The 15,398-nt window shown below is 37.9% G+C and overlaps 5 protein-coding genes across 5 annotated transcripts in view; 1 reads left to right on the top strand and 4 right to left on the bottom strand.

Moving 5' to 3' along the window:
- Window positions 1–15,398, top strand: part of LOC108603001 (chromatin-remodeling ATPase INO80) — a 33,128-nt gene that overhangs the window by 5,530 nt on the left and 12,200 nt on the right. Inside the window, exons 9-11 of the mRNA XM_017991396.1 lie at window positions 13,526–13,684; window positions 14,099–14,201; window positions 14,258–14,346. Of these exons, the coding sequence (XP_017846885.1) occupies window positions 13,526–13,684; window positions 14,099–14,201; window positions 14,258–14,346 (351 nt within the window). The remainder of the gene's footprint in view (window positions 1–13,525; window positions 13,685–14,098; window positions 14,202–14,257; window positions 14,347–15,398) is intronic.
- LOC108603003 (putative serine protease F56F10.1) lies at window positions 819–2,682 on the bottom strand. The gene is made up of 6 exons (XM_017991398.2): window positions 2,438–2,682; window positions 2,194–2,375; window positions 1,905–2,137; window positions 1,616–1,847; window positions 1,386–1,561; window positions 819–1,326 (listed from the first exon to the last, which is right to left on the bottom strand). Exons 1-6 carry the CDS (start codon window positions 2,666–2,668, stop codon window positions 923–925), a joined length of 1,458 nt encoding a protein of 485 aa, XP_017846887.1. The 5' UTR covers window positions 2,669–2,682; the 3' UTR covers window positions 819–922.
- LOC117134859 (putative serine protease K12H4.7) lies at window positions 6,360–8,347 on the bottom strand. The gene is made up of 6 exons (XM_033294106.1): window positions 8,039–8,347; window positions 7,804–7,982; window positions 7,515–7,747; window positions 7,231–7,462; window positions 7,004–7,176; window positions 6,360–6,943 (listed from the first exon to the last, which is right to left on the bottom strand). Exons 1-6 carry the CDS (start codon window positions 8,237–8,239, stop codon window positions 6,540–6,542), a joined length of 1,422 nt encoding a protein of 473 aa, XP_033149997.1. The 5' UTR covers window positions 8,240–8,347; the 3' UTR covers window positions 6,360–6,539.
- LOC108601234 (thymus-specific serine protease) lies at window positions 8,664–10,321 on the bottom strand. The gene is made up of 4 exons (XM_017989133.1): window positions 10,100–10,321; window positions 9,400–10,049; window positions 9,178–9,344; window positions 8,664–9,121 (listed from the first exon to the last, which is right to left on the bottom strand). The coding sequence occupies exons 1-4, from the start codon at window positions 10,319–10,321 to the stop codon at window positions 8,724–8,726; spliced, it is 1,437 nt and encodes a 478-aa protein (XP_017844622.1). The 3' UTR covers window positions 8,664–8,723.
- On the bottom strand, window positions 10,611–12,505 carry LOC108603005 (thymus-specific serine protease). Its single transcript, XM_017991399.2, has 7 exons — window positions 12,241–12,505; window positions 12,004–12,185; window positions 11,715–11,950; window positions 11,428–11,659; window positions 11,200–11,372; window positions 10,853–11,143; window positions 10,611–10,797 (listed from the first exon to the last, which is right to left on the bottom strand). Exons 1-7 carry the CDS (start codon window positions 12,466–12,468, stop codon window positions 10,691–10,693), a joined length of 1,449 nt encoding a protein of 482 aa, XP_017846888.1. The 5' UTR covers window positions 12,469–12,505; the 3' UTR covers window positions 10,611–10,690.

Below are 15,398 nucleotides of genomic sequence, written 5' to 3' on the forward strand. Positions count from 1 at the left end.
CATAATATATATGTGTGTGTGAGTGTGTGTCTCGATTCGATTTGCCTTTGAGTTTGGCTGCTGGGCTTCGTGTGAACATTTTTGCTCGGTTCCTAAATCATTTTGTCACTGATTTTGATTTGTTATTTGCGCTGGCCGAGCGGTAATTTGGCTTGTCTCCCCACACGTTTTTTATTGTTCGGTTCTCAGGCTTGCTGATCGTTGGACAAACTCAATGTTGACTAATTCTTTGGCATTTGCCATGAAATTGTTTTATATGCGCGGCTCTTTGAGGCGACTCATCGCTGACGGCATAAACACTTTTATATGTTTGATTTTTTGTAGGATTTCAGAAGAAGAAAAAAAATCACTTCAAGTTCAAATTAAATTAAAATTAATACTTTTTGATTAACAATTTGTCACTTTTAATTCACTGTGAATTAAGCATTAACAAACATAATTTTATTCAAATCATTGGCCAATGAATCGCCTATGTAGGTTACAGTTCTTCTTTTGCCCTTTATTAACAAATTATAATGAAAAGTCATTATCATTCATGTGCGACTTGCTTTTATTTATCGCCAAGATTTATGACATTTTTTAAATCAAAGCACCATAAACTCTTCATGGGTCGCTTTCGTTATTTTGTCACGTTCCATTTCATGTGCTTGAAGTATTTCGGAATTTAATGCACTTAGTTGAGTATAGAAATCGGGTTTCTATAATGAAATTTTAACTTCTTTGCTATGACTAAGGCAACTTGTATATAAGACTTGAAGTACTTGTGAGTAAGTGTGCAAGGCTTTTGTTTAAGAGGCTAATCATTTCAATGCACATTAGATCTTCAGTAAATGCTTGCTTTATTATCAGTGGCCACTTGGTATAATATAGATGAATAAAATAGTTATTGTATAAAAAAAAAATATTAGACAATCAGTAGCAATTACTGTTGAAGCCATTGACGAACCAGCTGCTTCACCTTTTTCTTAGATGCAGTCAGCTCTGCGCTGTCCGATTTCCTTATGGAACCCAGATCAGAGCAATGTGAATGTTGCGGTATGATTGTTGCACCTTGCAGCGCACCAGCGCCAACTTTGCTCCATGGGTCCAATCCGCCATGAGTCATATAAAGATTTTGAGCATTTGGATAAATACCACCGAACTCAGCGTTCGTATCGTCTATATATCCTTGAATTTTTGGTAGCGTGAAATTCGCGCCAAAGACATCATGACAAATATCTGTATAAAGCGTGGATGGGAAGGAAGAACCAAACGGCTGTCTGCTGCTGCCGGAGCCCTGGAACCAGCCAAATTCACTGCAGGTCTGATAGGTCCAAGGAATATCAGCTAAGGAAGGATTTAAAGGTAGAGAAATGTTTTAAATTAAATTTAAAAGCACTGCTTACAATTGTCATTGTTTGCTTGGGCCCATAAATAATAGTCAACTGATCCTTGGTATCGAGTATTAACGCATGATGGCCACTCTAGTTTCTCTTGCAAGAACAGGGACAGAGCAGTTGCATCATCGTCCGACTTAGAGCGCAGATTGATGCAATGTCCTTGAAGATCCTTATTTGCCGGGCTAGATTATTATTAAAAACTTTAGGCATGCTTTTATTACTATATACAGACTTACCTCTGGTACTGCGCAAATCCTGCAAATATATTTGCAATGGTGCTAAAGATTTGCCAAATGTCTCTTTCGTTGTTGACGTCAAAATTGCTACAAAGATTTAGAAGCTTCTTAGCCTCCTTGCCTTTTCCTTCGTCAAACAAGTCCTCATAATAAGCTGTGGCATTATCAATTAGATTATAGCAATCCTCGCTGCCAAGCTGTCGATATGCTTTGCCTACAATTCTCATATAATCTAGAATAAAACTTCAAAATGTAGTAGCTCTTGTCAATTTATAAATTGTTTACCTACCCTTGAAGTCAACTTTGGCATCTAACGGCGCACTTGACGCCCAACTGCCCAAAATAATGTCGGGGTACAGTTTCTTAATCCAAACTGCCATGGTGGCCGAGTAGGAGCAACCGGACACAAGCACCTTTGAGTCCTTGTACTTAGCTTGCGTCTTTAGAGTTTTAATTAAATTTATCACATCCGCCAAGGCTTGCTGCACACTCTGATATTTTAGGTTTGCTGTTGACAGTGGTCTGCAATTTAAAATAGTATTAGAGTATATGCTTGCATTAGTATATAACTTACATACTTTATTGGAATACTTTGGCCAAAGAATCGATGTTCTGTATATAGCAAGGAGCCATTATGTTCCTTTGCAATATCCACCCAAAGTCCTGATGTAATAGAGCTTGCGTCGATTTCCCACTCGCCACCAAGATATATAAAAATAGGTGAACCGCTCCTAAAGTAGTCCTCGTTTATTAAATAGCGCTGAATGTTTGTAAAATAAAATTAATATTAGCTAAGGAATGTAACAGGACTTAAGATCTTACATTGTACCACTTTGCTGTATTATTGGCATCGAAATTATCCAGCTTTTGACTGATCCAGCCTTGTTGCACATTGGCGCGAGTTGTGATTTCCCGAGCTGGTGGCCCTCTGTGCATCTGATGCAAAGATTGAACAAAGGCTGACACTGCTGGTTCAGCAGCTCCTTGAGTTTGTCCAAGACTGGCGGCCGCAGCCAAGGGTATAAGTGCCCAAAGTACGAGGGCACACTTCATTGTGTTAGGTAGCTTACGATTTAGCGAATGATTTCCTACCCCAACATGGGGCCTATTTATTTGAAAATTTTTTGAAGATAACCGCTAATTAAAACGCAAATATTTGCAGATAGTTTAAAGACTTCTAGTATTTTTATTAAACTTTGATAATTTTAAGTGCTTGAGGTACGGTTTAATGCAAGTTGACAGCACTTCGTATTGTAAAAGTTTTATTGCAAAGGCTTTAAATGCATTTTATTATCTTAGATGGTGGTCTTTTTACATAGACTTTTCATTGGTTTTATGAGGAGAAAACAATGCACTAAAATTAAAATGGCGCTTAGAGTAACCTTGAGCAATATATTTGGCTATTTTCTTTAATAACAAAATATATAATTATTTATTGATATTTTCTTTACTTAGTTCAGGTTTTAAATAAACTGAAAACCTATTCCATGAAAGCTGAGCTATGTTGAACAGTGCCGCATTAAGTCATCAAATTTACACTGACCAGTTAATTCTACTTGATTGTTAGTTTATTAGAGACACTTCAACACACGCTACACATTATGATCATAAAATACAATAATTAATATGAACTGCAATGCTCTTGATAAATTCGAAATCGTGTATTCCAATAACCAATTTTATCGCCTGCACCTGTGGCTTTGACTCTATTTATATAAGTAAAAAAATATCACTTTATCTAGTCAACTGTCGTACTGAGAGGTCTTGTTATTTAACAGAAAGCCTGTGCAATATTTTTAGCTTATTCCACTTTAGTTTAGATATTAGATGTAGGTTATATATATATTCAACTGAATTCTTAGACTGTAGAATAATGTGCGTATTAAGTTATCAGAAAAAACTCGTCGCAATGTTTTGTGAAGAAAATCATAGATTATGATTATTAATTTTATTAATTGAACTTTGACATTAGTAATATGTAAAATTGTGTAGAGGAAGGTTATGGACATTAAAAGAGAATTAAATAAACGTATTATATTTTGTTTAACGTGTTCCGCAAACATGAAAATTCAAATAATTCTAAGGATTTAATTTTTATAAGAATTTAACCCAATTAAGCAATTTACTATCAAACTTCCAAACTATTCAGCTAACCATTTGCGAACTAACGACATCAGACGCCTTTTAGAGGCAACTAATATTGGACTATCTTCCTCTGTGATGGACTCCACATCGTTGCAATGTGAGGCATTCGTTATAATAGTTGCACCTTGAGCAATGCCAGCGCCAACTTTGCTCCATGGGTCCAGTTCACCGTGAGTTAAATAAACGTTCGTAACATTTGGATTAAGTCCACCAAACTTCTCGTTCGTAGCTTTAACATTAGCTTCAATTTTTTCCCTAGTAAAATGATCACCAAAAAGTTTTTGACAAGTGTTTATATAAAGTGTAGCCGAAAGGTAAGATCCAAACGGTTGATCAGCGCCTACAGAATTTAGATACCAGCCAAATTCACTGCAAGTCTGATAGGTCCAAGAAAGCATCACTTAAAAGAATTTAGAATTATTAACCATTTTGCAAAGCGAATATTTACTTACTATCATTATAGTTATCTCTGACCAGGTTGAGTTTGTCGATGTATTTTTGATTATTAATTGAAAGGCATCTAGGATTTTCCACTTGTTTATGTATAAATTGCGAAACACCCAAAGCATCATCATCAGACTTTAACATTTTGACGCAATGCTGTTTAATACTAAATAATGCCGGTCTGTAAAAATACTAATTGTAACCTTAAATCTGTTATACAAAATTTTACTTACCTTTGGAATTGTGCAACTTCAGAGAAATTGGCTGCAATTATGTCAAATAGTCGTTTGCGGTCGTATTCATTTTTTCCATCAAAATCATCACAGATGTTTAAAATCTGTTTCAGCCCAGTGATATTACCACGATTCAACAGATCCTCATATAATGATATAGCATTTTTAATGCGATTGTAGCATTCTATCCCCCCGAGTTTTTTAAAACTCTCTCCAACAACTTGCATATATTCTGCGTCGAATGTTTTTAAATTAATCATTTTGATTTAAATTTGATTAACTTACCAGGGTAATCCACCTTGGCAAACAATGGTGCACTTGAGGCCCAGACTCCAACGACTAAATCTGGATACAATTTTTTTAGCCACACTGCCATTGATCCAGCATAGGAGCAGCCAAGTACAAGCACTTTTGAGTTCTTGTATTTATCCTCCTTCTTCAGGGTTTTAATAAGATGAACGACATCAGCCAAAGCTTGCTCAGTACTTAGATATTTAAGGTTCTCATTTGAATAGGGTCTGTTGTTAGATACAAAATTTGATTTAGTGGCCATACCGAAATTTAGCTTAGTTACCTTATGGGAATGCTTTTACCATAAAAGCGATGTTCCGTGTAAATCAGTGAACCATTGTGCTCCTTTGCTATTTCCTCCCAAAGTAAGACTTTCATGTCCGGATCGACTTTGCTCTCACCACCCAACCATACAAATATTGGAGATCCATGCGAAAAATAATCCTCATATATATGGTATCGCTGCAAATAAAATTTTTAAATTATAAAACTTAAATAGAGTTATGCTCAAGACCTACATTGCTCCACACTTTCGTATTATTGTCATCAAAGTTGTCTAGTTTTTGAGTTATCCATTTGGTTGTCACATTTAATTTTTCAAATTCGTTTGTTTCATTGCTTTGCTGCGGACCTCGGTAGGGTTTGCGAAGTGTCTGAATAAAGGCCAAACAATCAGCCAAACAAACTATTAGTGTAATAAATTGTAAGGTGTACTTCATTTTGTCCGTTCGGTTCAAGTTCAAGTTTGCGAATAATTTCGCAGCTTACGTCAAGGCCTATTTATTGGAAAATGGGTCACAGTGGAATTTGTAACAGATAAATATTATTTAAAGGCAAATGTTTGAAAGTTGATTATAATTGACTTTCCGTTAAAAAAAAACCCTGATAAAATTAAGTGGTGCTAAAATTAAATATTTTATATGAGTAGCATAGCAAACAACAAACTCTTATTAATTGCGGACCACTGTAAACTGTAAGCACTGTAGTAGTATTTGATTGAATAGTTACTTGGTAATAGCAATCACAATAAATATATTTGCGATAATATCATGAGTATCTAATTTGCTGCTTTTTTTAGAATCCAATTTGTCGAAATAAAATCAAGAGCAGTTTATTGACATACAAATGTTATTTTTTCATATTTTCCGTTGGGGTACAAGTTTGCGAAAAATTTTGTAGCTTACCTCAAGGTTTATTTATTTAAAAATGGGTTACAGTAGAATTTGTTAAAGATAATAATTCAAAAGCAAATATTTGAAAATTGATTAGTATTGAGTTTCTGTTAAAAAACTTTGATAAAATGAAGTAGTCCTAAATTTAAATATTTTATATAATATATTATATAATACTATATAATATATTGTATTATAGCAAACAGCAAATAAGAGTCAGTTATTATCTTTAACATTATTAACAGTTATACAAATTTTTATTAGTTGCTTATCACTGTAAGCTGTAAACACTGTAATATTTGGTCGAATAGTTACTTAGTCATGGCATTAATCACAATTCTTGGCAATCTAAACATGTTTTCGATTCAATGCCTATATATTTGGAGAGTGCTATCCTATTAGTTCAAAGAAAATAACATGCATCTAGTGATTTAGAAATGTTATTTATTGAATGAATTGTATTGCTGAGCTTCGTAATTACATTTTTTATCTAAGCCTTATAATATATTAACGTGTGCCGCATTAAAATTCAATGAATTCTGGTGCGTTGTTTAAGAAAATAGAATATGGCATTACTTTTAATAAAAATGTAATCAACGTTTCCACACTGTTAAAGCAATTTACTGTCATAGCTCCAAACTATTCAGCTAACCATTTTCGAACTAACGACATCAGACGCCTTTTAGAGGCAACTAATTCTAGACTATCTTCCTCTGTGATGGACTGCATATCGTTGCAATGTGAGGCATTCGGTATAATAGTTGCACCTTGAGCAATGCCAGCACCAACTTTGCTCCATGGGTCCAGTTCGCCGTGAGTTAAATAAACGTTCGTAACATTTGGATTAAGTCCACCAAACTTCTCGTTCGTAGCTTTAACATTAGCTTCAATTTTTTCCCTAGTAAAATGAGCGCCAAAAACTTTCTGGCATGTGTTAATAGAATATTGGACTGGAACGGAAGATCCAAATGGTTGACCATCACCATTAGTACTTTGATACCAACCAAATTCACTGCAAGTCTGATAGGCCCAACAAAGAAACGCTTAAAAAATTATAGAATGGTTTAGTTATTAGCCATTTTGCAAAGGAAGTATTTACTTACGTTTATCACAGTTATCTCTAACCAAGTTTATTTTGTCGATAAATTGTTGATTATTAATTGAAAGGCATCTAGGATTTTCCACTTGTTTATGTATAAATTGGGAAACAGCCATAGCATCATCATCAGACTTTAACATCTGAACGCAATGCTCCTTAATAGTAAATAAGTGTGGTCTGTAAGAAATACTAATTGTAACCTTACATCTTTTATATACAAATTTTACTTACCTTTGGAATTGTGCAATGTCAGAGAAATTACTTGCGATTGTCATAAATAGGTCATAGCGGTTGTATTCATATTTCGCATCAAAATCATCACAGATATTTAGAATTTTCTTCAGCTCAGTGATATTACCTTGATTCCACAGATCCTCATAGAATGATATAGCATTTTTAATGCGATTGTAGCATTCAATGCCCCCGAGTTTTTTATAAGACTGTCCAGCAACTTGAAAATGTTCTAAAGCAAACGTTTTTAAATTATTAATTTCATTTAAAATTCATTAATTTACCTGGGTAATCCACCTTGGCAAGCAAGGGGGCACTTGAGGCCCAGACTCCAACGACTAAATCTGGATACAATTTTTTTAGCCACACTGCCATTGATCCAGCATAGGAGCAGCCAAGTACAAGCACTTTTGAGTTCTTGTACTTATCCTCCTTCTTCAGGGTTTTAATAAGATGAACGACATCAGCCAAAGCTTGCTCAGTACTTAGATATTTAAGGTTCTCATTTGAATAGGGTCTGTTGTTAGATACAAAATTTGATTTAGTGGCCATACCGAAATTTAGCTTAGTTACCTTATGGGAATGCTTTTACCATAAAAGCGATGTTCCGTGTAAATCAGTGAACCATTGTGCTCCTTTGCTATTTCCTCCCAAAGTAAGACTTTCATGTCTGGATCGACTTTGCTCTCACCACCCAACCATACAAATATTGGAGATCCATGCGAAAAATAATCCTCATATATATGGTATCGCTGCAAATAAAATTTTTAAATTATAAAACTTAAATAGAGTTATGCTCAAGACCTACATTGCTCCACACTTTCGTATTATTGTCATCAAAGTTGTCTAGTTTTTGAGTTATCCATTTGGTTGTCACATTTAATTTTTCAAATTCGTTTGTTTCATTGCTTTGCTGCGGACCTCGGTAGGGTTTGCGAAGTGTCTGAATAAAGGCCAAACAATCAGCCAAGCAAACTATTAGTGCAATAAATTGTAAGGTGTACTTCATTTTGTCCGTTCGGTTCAAGTTCAAGTTTGCGAATAATTTCGTAGCTTACGTCAAGGCCTATTTATTGGAAAATGGGTTACAGTGGAATTTGTAACAGATAAATATTATTTAAAGGCAAATGTTTAAAAGTTGATTAGAATTGACTTTCCGTTAAAAAAAACCCTGATAAAATTAAGTGGTGCTAAAATTAAATATTTTCTATGAGTAGCATAGCAAACAACAAACTCTTATTTGTTGCGGATCACTGTAAACTCTAAGCACTGTAGTAGTATTTGATTGAATAGTTACTTGGTAATAGCAATCACAATAAATATATTTGCGATTCAATGTGTATATGTTTGGAATATACTATCATGAGTATCTAATTTGCTGCTTTTTTTAGAATCCAATTTGTCGAAATAAAACCACGAGCAGTTTATTGACATACAAATGTTATTTATTGCTTGAAATGTATTGCTGAGCTTAGAGTAATTACATTTTTTATCTAAGCCAACCATTGAGTGACAAGCTCAGCAATTTTTTCCTTGGCTGCACGCATCTCAGCGCTATCGGCGCTACTCATCGGAGCTAAATCGTTGCAGTGCGAAGCCTGAGCTATGACTGTGGCACCTTCAGCAACGCCATGACCAACGGCATTCCACGGATCAAGGCTGCCGTGTGTCATGAATACATTTTCGACGGCTGGCTCCATGCCACCAAAGTGTTCATTGGTCTCGGCGGCATAACTTTCGATTTGTGATTGCCTGTACTTGGCGCCAAAAATGTCCTGGCACAGCTCAATATACAAGGTAGCGGGGAAGCTTTTGCCAAATGGCTGCGCTGCAGCGCGTGAGGATTGATACCAGCCAAACTCATTGCAGGTCTGATAGTACCAAGGCAGCGCTATTAAGTGGATTATTAGCATATATACGACTCAAACTCAATTGTTAACAACTTACAATCATCGAAGTCTGCAACAAGTTCCTGATAATAGGCAACAGTTTCACTGTAGCGCATATCGACGCATGTAGGATAACCAGCTGCATGATAAAATAAGTTGGCAATGGCTGTAGCATCATCCTCGAATTTTAGCAGAAAGTCGCACCAATATTCAACATCACCAGGTCTGCAAAAACAACAACGTTTTTTTAGGTTATTATATAGCTATGGGCATAACTTACCGCTGTCTCTGAACAATGCCAGAGAATATGTTGGATATGGCACCAAACAAACTCCAGAAATCCAAGTCGTTAGTGTGATCAAAGCTGCTGCATAGTCGCAGCATAGCACGTGCCTCCGCCGAGCGTTGGTTCTTGAACATGTTTTCCAACTCGGCAATGCCGTTTTCGATGCGATTGTAGCACTGTTGACCGCCCAGCTCGCGTATAGCCTTGCCCACCACCACTTTGTAGTCATAGAAGTCCACCTTGGCCAAGAGTGGCGCACTAGAAGCCCAGCCACCCACGATTAAATCGGGATATTCACGCATAAACCAAACAACCATTGTGGCTGAATAGGAGCCCCCTGCCAGCAAAACCTTCGACTTGGCAAGCTGCGCATTCTCCGCTTTGTAGGTGTTAATGAAATTTGCCACATCGGCCAGCGCTTGTTTGACACTCAGATACTTTAAGTTCTCGGTTGACATTGTGGGTGTGGGCACGCTGGCACCATAATAACGATGTTCAGTGTAGATTAGAACGCCCTTGTGCTGCTTGGCCATGTCGTACCAATGACTTTTGGTGAGCATGCCTGGCTCAGCTTCCCATTCGCCACCCAAAAATATGAAAATTGGACTGCCTTCGGTTTGGAATTCATTGTTAACCAAATAACGCTGTGAACACAAAATGAGTGAACATTTTCACGTAAAGCTTATGTCATTACCATTTTGTATGTTTCCTTATTCTTATCATCAAAGTGATCCAATGGCTGCTCAATCCATTCCTCTGTCACTTCAGCGCGATTAGTGAGCATTTGTTTGGGTGGACCACGCTGCAGATCCTTTAGCGTTTTGACAAACACAGGCACATCCTTCTGCAACTTTAGACCATCTGTGTGTATGGCCAAAGCCAACAGCAGTAGGCTGACCAACTTGATAGCCAGCATATTCCCAAATAAAGTGAACAATTGACCAGCGTGCGCTTAATTTTATATAAGAACCAGTGTGTTTATCAGCCAAGTTAGTGAGCTATAAATTGAACGCTGATAAGCTTATACAGGGACGTCTACTAATGTGTGTGTGTGTGTGTCGCTGATGGTGATAAGAATGGATTTGAACAATTTAATCATTTAAGATTGCTTTTAATCGATATCACTTGTGTGAGTGATTCTATGCTGCCCAAAACTTTGCAATCTGCCCTTGCGGGTATTACCGGAACAATATCAGATAAGGCAATTTTCAAACTTAACACATTATAATTTATTGGTTTTTAAAATACACAATTTATTGGCATACTAAGCGATAAAACAGAAAGTTTACTTCACCCATTGGCGAACTAGTTCAGCAACGCGTTCCTTTGATGCGCGCATTTCCGCAGTGTCTTTGTCGCTGATCGAACTCAAATCCTTGCAGTGCGCGTATTCTGTAAAAAATTAAAGTTAATGCATGTGCTCAACTAAGTTTAAAGCGCAGCTTACTTGGTATAACAGTAGCTTCCTTTTCATTCTGTATGCCCATTGCACGCCAGGGATCCAATTGTCCATGACTAATATAAACATTCTTAACGCCTGGCTTAAGCCCGCCAAAGTCATCATTTGTAGTCGAAATGCGATCCATAATAAATGAATTGCTGAATTCCAAGCCATAGAGATCAGCGCACATGGTTGTGTAAAGTGTCAATGGGAATTTGGTGCCAAAGGGTTGATCCGCAGAGCCTGAAGTCTGATACCAACCGTATTCATTGCAAGTTTGATACATCCATTGACGCACTGCAAGCAAAATATAACTTACAAATAACGAACTTAAAGTTATAGCAATTACTTACTCATTTCTCCGTTGTACTTAGATTCCAATAAAGTGCCTATAATGGCGTCATAGCTTAAGTCATTGCACTTCTCGGCGCTTCTGGAGAACATACGCAGCACATATTTGGCCACACCAATTAGATCGCTGCTTTCAGCCATAATTTGCTTGCAAACACCTTCGATTTGACCCTCACTGTAGTTTAAAACAATTTGTAGCTCTTATTTACACATTAAAGTCCTACACTTACTTGTGTGTCTGTACAACGCCTGCAAATAGATCAGAGATCTCACTGAATAGCGTCCAAATATCCAAATCGCTGTACACATCAAAACGCTCGCAAAGCTTCAGCAATGCTTTCACCTCAGCTCCACGTTGATTGGCAAACATTGCTTCCATTTCAGCAATTCCATTCTCAATGCGCTTATAGCAAGCCGAGCCGCCCATTAATGTAATCGACTGACCCGTAATCTCCTTGTACTCTACAAGTGCAGCGCTTAATTTGAGTTTGAGTGGCTTAGTTTGAGTGAAACTTACCTACAAAGTTGGCCTTGGCTACCAGCGGCGCACTCGAGGCCCAACCGCCATCAGCTAAATCCGGATAGAGACGCTTGAACCAAGTGACCATTGTGGCGGAGTAGGAGCCGCCTACAATTATAACTTTGGAATCTTTCAAGCCTGCATAAGTTTGCTTCATGGTGGTAATGAAGTGTGCCAAGTCCGCCAGCGCTTGCTTCACATGCAAATAGCGCATGTTCTCATTGCTTAGATCACTGCAATATACAAAATATTAAACTTCGCTTGAACACAAGTTTGCTAAACTTACGGCAGCGGCTTGCTTTGGCCATAATAACGATGTTCGGTATAGGCCAGCAGACCATTGTGCTCCTTGGCCATATCGTATATGTGACCGCCAGTTATAGAACCCGCCGATATAGTCCATTCCCCACCTAAATAAATAAACAATGGTGCTCCTGCCTTGTATAGCGCTTCGTTCAGCATATAACGCTGCAAAATCGAAAAAGTTCTAGCTGCTGATTGCATAACTGAATTGACGTTTTACCATTTTCCAGCTGCGCTTCTCGCTTGCATCAAAGTGATCCAACTTTTGCTCAATCCATAGCGTCTGCACTTGATCTGCGCGATTTTGGTTTGCCGGCAAATCGGGCTCCTGATGCAGCTGATTGAATGTGCGCTGGAATATGTTGCCGCCGCCGCTCTCGTTCTCATTGCCAGCTGCCACGCCCAGCGCTAGCAGCACTAGCGTAACGCCTAAAGTCCACTGTGCCATCGTTGTGGATTGAACTACTACTGGCGTTGGCGAGCTTTTCTAATACCTTTTTTATTGGCACAATGGCCGCTCTTATCGCGCACTTAATTAGGGTATTATCTACGTTAGAAATCGCTTGTAAATAATAGTCCCAATATCGCAGCTAACCTGCGGTGCTTTATCAATTGTGTTAGTAGTATAAAATGCCTTGCGATTTGACTTCGTTTGCAAGAATTTCAAATTGGCTGATAGTGTGCAATGCTAACTGGTCTAAGTACAACATAATTAATTGTTGGTAGTTAACACTTTCGATAGACGATTGGCAAAGCGATGATAATCGGTTTAAGCTAAATGCAATTGTTGAAAATTAACAGTAAACAGAGCATTTGGAGTTTTTGCAATTCTTGCAACAAATGTTGTCACTTTTTACTTTTTTAAAAACATTTAATTTTCAATATGCAGCTAAATTAATTTTAAATACTTTTCTTGTAATAATTTAACCTTAACGTCGCCTGTTCATAGTTGATATTAAATTAAATGAATGCATATGAAGAAGTCTTTATAATATTTCAGCTATATGCTATAGATTATAATGTTTGTCACTGCTTGACAATTTGCTTTAGCAACAAACATTTGCTATTATCTATTTATGTTTGAAATTTACATATTCTCATATTACCGCTTGCAACTTCCTGTTCTCTCTTTAAATTGAACGGATAGCAGCAAATCTAACACGTGTTCCAAATCAAAACCCCAATGAGTTCAATATTAATTGGCCCCTTTGCGGGCCGGAAATGTTAATTCAAATAGCAGCCCTTAAATAAAAAGTGCTGCGCACTTGGCAGAGCACACGGCTTGCATGCAATGCATAGAAAATGAAGAGAGTTCATTCGAGAAACAGGAAAAGGCTTAGAATTCGTGACGAGACAAAGTAGATTAGTGCTTAGTATGCAGCGTTGACGCCTGCAACGCATCAAAAGGACAGCGAAAGGATGTGCGTGTCGTTTTGCTCATTTACATAAACATTTGAACGCATGCATTGATTTTTTATTAATACTGCTCTTCATTTGACTTGCAGGTTATCTTCTATGACTCGGATTGGAATCCCACTGTTGATCAGCAGGCTATGGATCGAGCGCATCGTCTGGGCCAGACCAAACAAGTGACAGTCTACAGACTTATATGCAAGGGCACCATCGAGGAGCGCATACTGGAGAGGGCGCGAGAAAAGAGCGAGGTAAGTGCTGGCCAGGAAACCGCAAGACTTTGTTTTATTGTAAGCAATTTGCTTGATCAAGTTTGCGCCTTTGTTCTGTGTCATATTAGGCACGTGCGTGAACTTCCCTTTGAGTCTGGCGCATTGTTACGTTTTGGTTTAAATGAAACACGAGCCGGCAAAGCATAAAACACTTGAACATTGTTTGTTGTTGTTGTTGCTGTAATAGGTAAAGCGATACCGGAAATCAATTATACAATTGGTTAGGCGACATTTCGGTTACGCCTGCTTCGTTTCTACTTGAGAATTGTAAAGCCGCTCAGCGCTTTTATTAGTTTAATTATCGCATCCTTTGATTATCACATTAAAGTGCTTAGACCGCCAGCACTTGCACGTGTTGCATCCGTTTAAAAATATTAAATTTATATCTTATAGATACAACGCATGGTCATAAGTGGCGGCAATTTCAAACCAGATACGTTAAAGCCCAAGGAGGTTGTGTCACTGCTGCTGGATGATGAAGAAATCGAAATGAAATGTAAGTTGTAGTTAAGCTACCATCAAAATGTTGCTCAATTCACAAATTTGTTACAGATCGTCAGGAAGCAAAGCTGCAGGTCAAACAGGAGTCAAGCTCACCCATTCCAGGCAAAGTCGAACGCAAGCGACGTCAGCCCAAAAAGGTAAAGCTACGAAATAATGACGCACTTTTCATTTGCTTGCCACGCTTCATTCAACTGGCTGGCTAATGAGCGTTATTAAACCAAGTTTACACTTGTTGCATGCAGCGACAAGTGCCGCATGGACTGAATGAAAGTAAATGATCTTCTAAGTGAAGTTCAAATTGCCAGTTGGCCATATACAGCGACACACAGTCGCAGGTAAAAGAGACAACAGCTTCAGCTACAGCTCTCTGGCTTTTGTTGTTCTCAACATGGGCAGCGGCAGTGGCAACTGCATGGTGGTCATGGTCACGTGATTCATGCAACAACAGCAGCGACAATTCAATTTGCTACAACTGCTGAACTCAACTCAATCCCAACTCCCAACTCAGAGCGCAGAGCTGAGAGCTGAGCTGGTCTTGGTCTACTACGTAGCGTGCTTTGAACTTGCTGCCAGCTTTGGGCATACACTATGCGTTGCTTTTGCTATTTTTCTTGGCTATATTCATTCATCCAAGTGTTGTGTTCCCTATGTCTAAAAGCAAACACTTGGCTTTAACCAACTTGCGTCTTCCAAGTGGGGTGCACTTCTCTCTTTTGCTTTTCATTTCGGTTGCGCTAAATGATTTTGTGCGTTCAATGGAACACTGATTATGGTCTGTTGCCCGTTGCCGTTGCCTCTTTGTCTTTTTCTTACGTTTTTGGTTAAGTTCTACACTTGGGCATATGTTGCTACTGCTTGCACTTAGGAGGGGGCCAAGTTCATATACCACAGCAAACTAAGAGAGAAAAACAAGAAACACAGTTTAATGGCACGCAGCCATCTTTTCCCTGCTTGTGCTTGTCAATTCATTTCGCTGACGAGAGAAGTTCAAGTTTCGTATACAAGTTTGAGGTTAAGTGGCAGCGCTTCATAGATTTGATTTATGATTGACTTAGCTACACTAAGTAGGTTAATATAGACAGCAAGCAGTGTAGCATAAACAAATTGTTATAAATTACAAATTATGCACTAACTGCCTAATCATAATATTTGAATCTGTGCAGCGCTTTGCCCCAGTGTCGATGCGTGC

Source organism: Drosophila busckii, chromosome 3R (assembly GCF_011750605.1).
Source record: "Drosophila busckii strain San Diego stock center, stock number 13000-0081.31 chromosome 3R, ASM1175060v1, whole genome shotgun sequence".
NCBI lineage: Eukaryota > Metazoa > Arthropoda > Insecta > Diptera > Drosophilidae > Drosophila > Drosophila busckii.